The sequence below is a fragment of the Anarrhichthys ocellatus genome, unplaced genomic scaffold (assembly GCF_004355925.1).
Source record: "Anarrhichthys ocellatus isolate YVR2014 unplaced genomic scaffold, GSC_Weel_1.0 scaffold34, whole genome shotgun sequence".
Lineage (NCBI taxonomy): Eukaryota > Metazoa > Chordata > Actinopteri > Perciformes > Anarhichadidae > Anarrhichthys > Anarrhichthys ocellatus.
In genome coordinates, this window is record NW_022280064.1 from 1,827,972 (window position 1) to 1,839,038 (window position 11,067).

The window sequence follows — 11,067 nt, forward strand, 5'->3', positions numbered from 1 at the left end:
ATCATTGCAACACAAATCAGAATTTAATTTAGTCCAATTACAGTTTAATCAAACTGTGAACTACAACTACCTTGATCTCTTAATTTTCAAACACAAATAGTCTAGGTAAAATTTGATGTAGCTCATATCATTTGAATGAAAACATTTGCAACACATACGGTTTCATTATAATAGTTTATAGAGAATGTCAGATGTCATGTAAAACACAGCAATTTACCTTTTACACCATCCATGATCAGAATAAAAAGATCTCTCCCAACAATGCAGTACAAAACCTTTGAACCTCTCTCTGACATACAGACACCACATGTTAGTCCTGGACAGTAGGATACAATACATTTAGAGGTACAAGAACTACAGCCATTATTTCAGATTTAACAGAAGAACAGAGAACCGGTGTACTCTTTTGTTCTCATGTAGCATTTGCTCCATTTACATCTTCTTTCCAAGTATCTACACAATGCTCTGACAAACAGAACAAGCTGAAAAAAACACAGGATAATGGTGGAAGACATTTGGGGTCATTGCTTCAAAAAGGCAGAATCCCTGATCCTTTTGAATTCTACTGCAGGTTTAAAGAAACGTGACACCAGAGTATAGTACTGATCATGAAAATAACAGAGCGTGATTAACGGGTACAAAACACAACAAACCCATCAAGAGACTCACGGCGCCATTCATTGCATCAGTCCAGTTCATCTCCCGCGTCTCCAAATGAGGTGAAATTTGCATTTGTTTGTGCAACAACATTGTTAAGGATGGATGAAGTTTAAAAAAACACCAACTAATAACCCCCAGTGTGAATATATCTAAAAAACAAAAGGACATGTAGCCTGTTTTCCCCCCATTTCCCTCCATGGTCTTCATCTTAAGGCATATGAGACGTCTCTCAAAGTTACGCTGGATGTGCCGTCAGCTTAGCGTCCCATGGTGGGCATGGTCACCGCTGGGCCCGTCAGAGTGGAGTCCTCAGCCTTCCACTGTGAGGTCACAGTCTTGATCTGAGTGTAGAACTGGATGCCCTGGTGGTGAAGAGACAACCGCAGTGTCAACTACCCAAGTTCACAAGTTTGTAGTTGTATCTTGATGCAGAGTATTTTTACGATGACAAACCGCTTTTTGTTATTTACCTGCTTGCCGTAGAAGTTGGTGTCTCCTCTGAAGGAGCCTCTGGAGCCAGTGAAGGAGAACATGGGGAGGGGGACGGGGATGGGCACGTTCACGCCAATCTGTACAAATGAATAAATACATGAGGGATGGGAGATATGGCCAAACTATCACAATATATGTCCGTTCATATCACAATATAGCATGTTTTCTGCCAACTCAATAAATAAATTAATAGTTTATATGAAATTAACTACGCCATTGTATTTTTCAGCTTATAAATGACATTCATGGTAATCAAGCCCCTTTTCCACTTATATTTTTAGTAATTCCTACTCGGGGCCCGGGGCCCCCACTGACTGACTCTTACACCCTCAGGACAATTACAGACATTTACATATCCCTGCACAACTCCTCACTTTAAATATTCACTTTAATAACACTTGTTTTAACATTCTTAATTTTTTGTTTTGTTTATTATATTCTATATTTTCAGATTCTTTTTAAATTATGCATTATATTATTGCACTGCGTTTATCGTTATGGTGCATAACAATGAACGCAGTGCAATAATATAATAATCACCAAGCCAAACTCCTCGTATGTGCAAACATACTTGGCAATAAACCAATACTGACATCATTTCTATTTATTGGGAGGCGATAACTGACATAATGTGCCGATTCCTGACTGGAAAAAAAGCAAATACTGAGTAAAAGACTATTTCTTGAAATTAAAGGCTGGGTTCATGTAATTCTTTCTCCTGTTCTTACGGGCCCTTATAAAATCCCTTCCAAACACGCCTTTAATGGAAGAGATGGGGAGGATTTATTACAGCCAATAAAAACTATTTCAATGCACATACATTTAAAGATCGACTTTAACTATTGTGAACCTATTCTTTAATGGTGCAGGCAATAAGTGTGAAACAAGGATGAACTGTTAAAATTATGCAGGAAAAATCTGAGCGAGGAGTTTCACTTTCATGAATACTTTATAGCACCATTCCTTTGAGCCGTCAAGTTGCTACGATAAATATTCACACTTCGCATGAAGTCTATGTCCGTTTCCCGTCTTTGAAACACAACACCTCAGCAACAAAACTGTGAACTCACACAGGTGACTCACTGAGGCCCAAAATAAGGCATAATGTGACCTTTTTTATTTTATTTTTTGAAACCCTGACAGAGCTCTGTTCAGAGAATAGTGTTCAAATTGACTAACAATCTCCGGTGTCCTTTTATTCAGCCCTTGCAAAAGCGTCTCTCACCTGGCCAACATCCACCTCATGTGTGTATTTGCGCGCTGTGGCTCCATTGGTGGTGAAGATGGCGGTGCCGTTGCCGTAGGGGTTACTGTTGATTAAAGAAATGGCTTCGTCAAGATTGTCAGCCTCCAGGACGACGAGCACCGGTCCAAAGATCTCCTCTTTGTAACACTTCATGCCCGGCTGGAAAGAACAGCAGAACGATCACATTAAGAGTTTCATCTGCAACAAAAACTCCACAAGGCATCATTAACAGTCCATAATGTACCAGTGTGTACACACTTTGAGGTTATATCAATACATAGAGATGACTGGGAAGAAGCGCATTTAACACAAAGTCTTTAGGCTCCTGTTAAACAAGCAAACCCTTTCCCTAAAATATTTAAACATATAATTCTGGGACCTGTATTGTATCATATTAAGACTTTTTAGTAAATGAAAAAAGGCCAAATCTCACATCAACACCACTCAGTATGGTGGGTCCTACAAAGTTTCCATTTTCATATCCTTTGACATTGACGTTTCTCCCGTCCAGCAGAATCTTGGCGCCCTCATCCACCCCACTCTGGATCAAATACTCCACCCTGGCCTTGGCTTCAGGAGAGATCAGGGGACCCACATCTGCCCCAGGATGATCACCTTCAGGACACGTACATTATATCAAAAACTCCTAACATCAAAATGTTTAACAAAGACTTTTTAATTTGTGTTGAAACAGTTAACATTGAAGTTACCTGCATTGACACGCAGGGATCTGGAGCGCTCCACCAGCTCTGGGAGCCATTCACGAGACTTCCCGACAAAAATAGCAGTGGAGAGAGCCATACAGCGCTGGCCAGCTGCTCCGAAGGCAGCACCCACGAGCTGGTTGATGGTGTTCTCTTTGTTGGCATCAGGCATCACCACGCCATGGTTCTTGGCACCCTGAAAATGACAAATGTAGGACACGGCTCTGTAGGGTTTCTCTCCAGTTAGAATGTAGCACAGAGCTCATCACATATGTTACAAACATCCGTGATTGACAGATGAGTTTTGCTCCAATAAGTGGGTTATCATGGCAAACAACAGCTTCACGAGACTGATAATGCAGAATGTAAGAACAGTGTATTTGGTCTGAGGATGTTAAAAGGTGTACTGTGAGTTCTGGTGTACCATGTTGGACTGCACCCTCTTGCCGTTTTTGGATCCCCGCTCGTAGATGTGCTCTCCAGCCGTGTTGGAGCCCACAAAGCTGATGGCTTTGACGGCCGGGTGGTCACAGATGAAGTTCACCGCTACACAAAGATGCAAACGGATACTGTAAATCCTCCGTTCTTCATCTGTGCTGCTGCACCCGTAAGGCAATATGAGAGCACAAAGGCCTCGAATACAGAGATCCAAACCCTCTTTCCTCAAACACTCATGAATTACTTACAGATATAGGCCTGCACATTTTATGGAAATTCCCCATCTACATATTGCCAGGAGGTATATGATTAGTGTTTGAATCACCCGTGTACTTTTTGCCATTGGTTATCTCTCTCTCACACACTCTCACTCTCTCTCACACTCACACACACACACACACACACACAGACACAGAGCTTCTGAATGAAGAGGGAGACACACACTCACCTCCATGCTGGCCGTGAATGATGTTGAGTGTGCCATCTGGTGCTCCGGAGTCCTGGAGCAATTTGGCCAGGAGCATGGTGCACCCTGGGACCCGCTCGGAGGGCTTCATCAGGTAGGTGTTGCCACACACCATGCCGATGGGGAACATCCACAGAGGAATCATGGCGGGGAAGTTAAACGGGGCGATACCGGCACACACTCCGATGGGCAGGCGGTAGGTGTAAGTGTCTATGTCCCGGGCGACGGACGGCAACGTCTCCCCCAGCATGAGGGACGGGATGCTGCAGGTATGCTCAACCACCTCTGGGGGGTGACGATGAAGAGAAAAGATGATGTAAACCAATAATAGTGCAGTGATGGGAGGCACACATTAATGGATGCATGAATATAAGTTATTTAAGATGAGATCATTTAATGTCTACATTACAAAAGCATTATGCAGTTTGTACTTCTTCTCTTACTTAAGAACAAAAACGAACTGTTAATTGATTTATTTTCCCTATGAGTGAACTCTTGTAGGACATCTCTAATGCTGGCAGCACACCTGCTCATGTAGCCTGTCTTTCAGCTGATAAGTTAAAAGTTAGCATGCCAGAATAACTCGGGCATCCCAAAACTGGGAGCTGCACCAAGTAGAAAAAAAATACTCTGGCAGCTCCGTCTTGTAATAACCAAAACACATCTTCCTTTATTTGCAAGTGTGCATGGCTTGTTTCATTTCTCAACAGGATTCTTGTTGATGCAGGTCTGCCAAAGTGCACCTTAATGAGGGGAACTGCATAATTATCTTTATATAGCATGCCACTAACAGCAGAGCCTCCAGAGTGCTTTAATAAAAACATACTAGGTAGTCACACTTTAACATCAGGTCTTAACAATGTGATGCTGCAGGGACAACGTTTCCTTAAACCTTGTTTTCTTATAATTGGACACTGTGAAAGCTTCTTGAAAAGCAGTTTAAGCTTCTATTTGTCAACGTGACCAAAACAGAAGCCTTGCTTCATTATTCATTTCAAAGTTTAAGTTGCATTCGCAGGAAGTGTCTGGTTACATGCAAATAATTGACACCCTGCAGCCACTTAGTACCAAACTTTCCTCCAGGCAAAGGGCTGCCAAAGATACAGACACTATAGACAACAGTTTCAACGGGGGAAATTTGATCTCCGCTATATATTCACCAGCACTCTAATCTAATCAGGATTAACTAAACCTAATAGCACACTGGGAAGCCGACGCTTTACTTACGAAGTCCTCTGAATACATCTCCCTCTGCATCGGCAAGAGTTTTGCCCTGCTCCAGGGTGATCAGTTTAGACAGTTCTTTCTGAAATACGAAGAGGAAGAATGATTACTTCAAAGACATCCGTGAAGGAAAAACAAATGTAACAATTTCCTTGCTCTCTAAATTGGTAATCTTAAAATGGAAACCCAATTGGGAAAGATGAAAAACGAAAACAAGCATGTGACACATTTCCGTACAATGTTCTCCTTGATGAGCTGCTGGTAGCGCAGGAAGACCTGCTGCCGGCTGAGGACGGAGGTCTCGGACCAGGACTGATAGGCTCTGGAGCAGGAGTCCACCGCTGCCAGCATCTCCTCCTGGGTAGCTTTGGGAACACGTCCTACCACCTCATTAGTGGCCTGAGGAGCAGGAGACAGTCCACACATACAAGTTGACTGAGAGCAAGAGAAGTCATTACGGCATGTGCATTATTTAATCAATATTAACAACCCCATGGTTGTTTTCTATCCTTTACAGGTTTGATATTTTATCTGACATATATGCTATAATCATCCATCACTGCTTTTCACTTGCTTTCTAGAGGCTTATACACAACAAGCTTAACTACAGCAAGGCTGACTGGCTGTGTAGACTCTCTTAGAAATTGGCACTTTATTTCCCCCTCCCCAGTGTTCATACAGTGAGTTACTACTATAAAGTTGTACTGGTTATTTGCAGCCAGCCTTTAGTAAAGATCTGGTTACTGCAGGCTGGATATAGTTCATCTATGAATACTTACAGGGTTGTGAATGTCGAGCCATTCGGAGGTGTTGGACTCAACAAACTTGCCATCGATGAACAGCTTGGTGGTGGGCTAGAGGATCACAGAGGCATATGGGTAAATCCCTTCCTGTCTGGTTACATCATGCCTGAGTTCATAAGGGCATCTATCCATCACAACAGCGTATACAGTGACCGGCTAAAGCAGTCGTTTTAGATCTCTTTACTGTCGACTTTAAATGTAAGTCCTCCTGATCACAGATTTCTAATGTACCGCAGCCATCTCCCAATCCCATAATACAGACTTATTCTAAGCATGTTTTTGAGTATATAAAGTATACAATAAAAGAATTGTGTGCACTCAAATAAGTCAGTATGCATACTGCTATTAAAACACTCTTTTGAGCGTGTTGTTGAGCTTTCTTTGTGAAGTTTTGGCAGCGGCTTTCCTGAGTCGGAGTGTAAGTTTAGTGCATGGTACATGTGCTGCATATGGTTGGTGTGTGGTATGGACTTGGGACATAGGTAATGAGTATGCAACGAGTCAAAGTGCAACTTCTACAAAGAGTTCAGAATGTCTTACAATAAGTATGCAATGCTACTGGGAACTCCAACATGTTTAAATGTGCCTCAACAAAATGTTTACTTGCAGGTTTAAGTGGAGTTTCTTTCACAATCTTTTCACTCTGAAACCTGAAAAACTTTACAGAGATTTTTGTCGAATTAAATCATTTCCAGTTAAAAAACAATCAAAATCTGGAGACATCTGATGTCTGTATATATAATATTTTTAGTTATTGTGGATTTTTTTTACTTAGTTAATATTCTTTACTGTTCATTACTTATTTATAATACTTGTTTTGATCTAGTTTTTACTATGTCTCTTGTTTGCACTATCCACTCTGCTGCTGTAATCCTGTAAAATACGATAAGTAACAAGAAGTACCTCAATCTGCAATTGAGGTATTTTAAAACTGTCTCTTCGTGACATTGAAAGAAACAATGCTGAAAAGCTTATTTTTCAAACCAATTGTAAAATATCCCACTTGGTACATACCCAGGCCACACATGTAGTGATCCTAATAAAAAATGTTTATGTTAAATAACATATGTTGACCAATATACTTATTTGTTTAGGTTTTGAATATTGATATTGTATTAAACATACAATTAATTCCGTCTTAGTGATAATATGACAGAAGAAAACAGGATGTTTGTGAGCTCTATTTGTAGTTTCATGGCACAAAAACATTTGAATGTTAATAGTTATTTCAATAAAACACACTTTCTTTACATCATGAGGTCAAGTGTCCAAAAATAAAAACGTGTTAACCTTTTAATGGCATTATGCAACACAATGTGGCACATGGGAAGAAGATTGAGGACTTGTAGAAAAACATGTGCTGACCACTTAGCATTCATTCATTCATTCATTCATGAAGTCATTGACTGGTGAGTTATGAACGCGTGTCAGTGGGGGCTCTTACCGCTGAGGATGACGAGTAACACATGCGACCCAGCTGGAGGGACACCTGCAATAATTAAGACACCATTAGTCAACTTCAATTCATATTTAACTGAATGTCTAAGGTTAATGAATAACAGCCAGATTAAAGCTTGACCCCCCCGTGTTCACACCATGCAAATACAATATATAACGCCTGCCCCTAAACCCGTACTTACCTAACTTAACGTGCACTCAACTTTTACTTTTAAATGTTTGTAAAGAAGTAGGGATGGGCTGTGTGCAACGTGTTTCTTTGGCTAACGACTTTGTTAGCTAGCAGCTGAGGTTGTTAGCTATCTTGAGTTGCATAAACGTGCAACAAAAGCAACTGTCGTGTAAAACACGAGCGTGTTGTTTGTCTTACCTTCTTGTTCACAAGGGACCGGAGAATTGCTGCCATTATGGTGTGTTGAGTTTCTCTTTTCCTACTCCAAAAGCTCCTTCAACCCGACCCCAAAAGACACCCAGAGAGCAACTGGAATTCCAGCTAGCAGAGGACGGAGGCGGTGCTGCGCTTCAACGCAGAGCTACAAGGACGCTGTCGGGTGTGGGTGTTATTGCGCAACTTCGGTGCACATGGTTTGTTGATCTGTGAAAGCCGCGCGTGACACCGTTTCCGCTTGGGTGTGGGCGGGACAGACCTGATTATAACGGCCAATCACTGCGCGGGATTTACCAACCACCCTACATTGCAAGAAGCTGATTGGCTGTTTACATAAACACTAAACTGGAGTCATATTAAAGATTTTTAAAAAACTTCTTCCTGAAGTTTAAAGCCAGAGATGTTGCCTAGATTCCTTTCAACAATAATAATATATATTTTTTTAAATATTACTAAATATTTTATGACTGGACAGTGAGGGAAACACTTATCAATACCTAGTTGCAGGCAACAGTTTCCATAGCAACATGTCTACAGGCAACCTGGAGTTCCTGTGTTGGAGTTGTGAGGATGTTGCACAATGGATTGAGTCTTTAGGATTTCCACAATACAAAGTAGGTTAACATGCACCTGACTAAACAGGTATAACGTCAACCGTTGCAGGACATGTGCCTGTCTGCTTTCATACGATACTATTTGTTTTTTCAAAGATCTAACCTCATTATTATACATTTCTCTCGTAGGCATGTTTCACGGAGAACTTCATCACTGGAAGAAAGCTCATTTATGTGAATTGCATCTACTTGCCAAGACTTGGAATCACAGATTTTGAAGACATGAAGGTATTATTATTATTTATTCTAACCTTCAGGAAAGATTGGTGTTATTATGGAGACAGACTTGTTTACATATCAAAGCTGGAGGCTCACACAATGTTCAAGGAAGTTTCAACAGGCTTAGTAACACGAAGATAATGACAGCACTGTGAAAACTACAGTACTGCAGGCCCACATAACCCACTCTTATCATCAAAAAATGAATTTGTCTTAATTGATTCAAATTTTGATACGTGATTAATCGTTTAAGTAGCCTAACTCATACCAAACATTTGCTGAACATCACTTTGGGGCTCAGCAACTTGTGGCATGCGTGTTTTTGCTTGATTTGCTTAATCACGTGATAAAGTCAAAGATTATTTAAAAAGAAAAACATTCAAAAGATTAACCTCCAGGAGAAGTAATTGGTAGTTGCCACATCAGATGTATTCAAATATCTCTCCTGTAAGCTCTAAGTGGACTGTAAACATTGTAAACTGGTGTTTAGTCTGTGCCAAACCAGTTTTACATCCCATTTGGCACTTTAACACTCTTTCTTTGAACACTATGACATCAATTAAAGTGTTGAAACCGAGCATCTCTGCCAGCAGACACCCCAGATCAGCTGTATCACATATATGCTGCTTACAGTTAAAGCAACTGTTTTTCTTATCCATCCCTGATGTCAGAACTAAATTGGCTAAAAGCGAGTTTATGTATTCAGCTCTGCTTTACTGTACAAGCATCAAACCAGAAAAAGAAGAAGAACTCGTCTCTCTTAGTGAGTGTAAACTGATAATGAAATAACTCGAGACAGACAGACTTTGTCAGGATTGTCTTTGCTCTATTTAGTCGAGATCTACTGTAGATTGGGTCAGCCCAGAAGTACTTTGATGCGTTTGTTTTTGGGAGTGTAAACTTGGAACCTTTCCTCCCATGATGCCACAACATTGCTGAGATCTCCTGGAAAGACTAGACACTCTCCCTCTCAGTGGGACTACCTTATTAAGTGAAGGTGAGATACTGTGTAAACACACCCTTTATCAAAGGACTGAACCCTGCTGTGTGCCCCCGCAGGTCATCTGTGCTCGTGTGCGTGAGCTGCTTGGGATCACAGAGACCCCGTGGAGTCGCAGCATCGCTGACCCTCCGCGGGACAGCACGGGCCTGTTCTTGGAAAAAAAGAGCCAGACAGGTGAACAGGCGGACGGCCTCGCCTACCAGCGCTTCCTGGATGACATGCGTCAGTGACAGAGAAAGAGAGCGCCTCACATGAATCACAATAGTAAAGGAGTGCAGCAAAAACCAAGACATGTCAGTGTCATTTCATATCACCAACTGCTCATGATGACTCGGATGAGTCACAGGAGGCCACATGCAGGCCTTGACATTAACACTTCCCACCAGCAAAATGCTTGTATGTTGTTGTTGTCGTCGTTATTCTAGGTTTCTTGTGCAGGTATACCCAACATGAGTGCAACACTTTTTCATACATAAATATTTGTGCACGCACGGCACAGTATGAAAAACAGTTTCAATAGCTCTACCCATTTCAACTCAGGATAACCATAAACCACTTAGGATATTTCTATTGATCTCAAGTGGATATGTTGAAACTGGATGGAGCTATTGATCTGAAGGAGAGATCCCCAGGGTAATTCTGTGGATGACAACTAGCACCCATTTCACAGTGCCAGGAGGCCCCGGGAGCAGTGTCGTTCTCTGGAATAAAAAAACAACAACAAAACACTGAGTCTGCGAGTCCGTCTCCTGCTCCGCTGTACTGTAGTAGACTTATGCTGCACATATGGGCTCATTTGCCAACTTACATAAAAGGCCAAAGGATCATTGCATCAGATAGTGATGGGTTGAGTGCCAAGAAGACCCACAGGGAGCCAGGGCTTTCAGTTTCGGCCAACACAACAACGTCTTGCCAATAATCTATGTAATACATGCAGGACTATAGGCTGCTATATTTGGCTTTACAGATGTTGGCCTGCTGTTCACCCCAGGTTTTACCTAAAGGAGTGGATGGATTTTCAATAACAGTCTTGTTTAGGGTCTAGTTATTGCATTTTTCATCTCCTGTGTGTTTGACTCTATTTATTTGTTATAACATTTCTAGAGAATATTATAAACCTACTGCGTTTCGTGCAGTATAGTTCAATCTACGTGAATAAATTATGATGCCTGCCTGTGAGAGATAGGCTGGGAGGCACTGCATCTGTCTATGCACACAAATGGTCTCTGTGCAGCTCGGAGCGCGCTGATTACCATTCCGAGCACAGCACCTCTGGTCAGAAATGGAGCCGGGTCGGTGGTTGACAGTATAGTCCGGGGGCAGAAGGAGGAGGGGGGGGGGGGGGGGGGGGG

The 11,067-nt window shown here is 41.7% G+C and overlaps 1 protein-coding gene across 1 annotated transcript; it reads right to left on the minus strand.

Annotated features, from left to right (window-relative positions):
- Positions 1 to 155: 155 nt before the first annotated feature.
- LOC116393581 (methylmalonate-semialdehyde dehydrogenase [acylating], mitochondrial-like) lies at positions 156 to 8,102 on the minus strand. The gene is made up of 12 exons (XM_031866025.1): positions 7,862 to 8,102; positions 7,478 to 7,522; positions 6,010 to 6,084; positions 5,468 to 5,629; positions 5,234 to 5,312; positions 3,989 to 4,291; positions 3,527 to 3,648; positions 3,109 to 3,298; positions 2,832 to 3,013; positions 2,378 to 2,557; positions 1,131 to 1,229; positions 156 to 1,022 (listed from the first exon to the last, which is right to left on the minus strand). The coding sequence occupies exons 1-12, from the start codon at positions 7,895 to 7,897 to the stop codon at positions 918 to 920; spliced, it is 1,578 nt and encodes a 525-aa protein (XP_031721885.1). The 5' UTR covers positions 7,898 to 8,102; the 3' UTR covers positions 156 to 917.
- Between the last annotated feature and the right edge of the window lie 2,965 nt (positions 8,103 to 11,067).

What these genes read in the sequence shown, in the direction of transcription:
- LOC116393581 (XM_031866025.1), bottom strand. Translation starts at nt 7,897, where the DNA reads ATGGCAGCAATTCTCCGGTCCCTTGTGAACAAGAAG. An exon ending in CATTCACGGCCAGCATGGAG is followed by an intron (nt 3,649 to 3,988) that starts GTGAGTGTGTGT and finishes ATCTTTGTGTAG; the next exon opens with CGGTGAACTTCATCTGTGAC. An exon ending in CCAACTTCTACGGCAAGCAG is followed by an intron (nt 1,023 to 1,130) that starts GTAAATAACAAA and finishes CTTCACCACCAG; the next exon opens with GGCATCCAGTTCTACACTCA.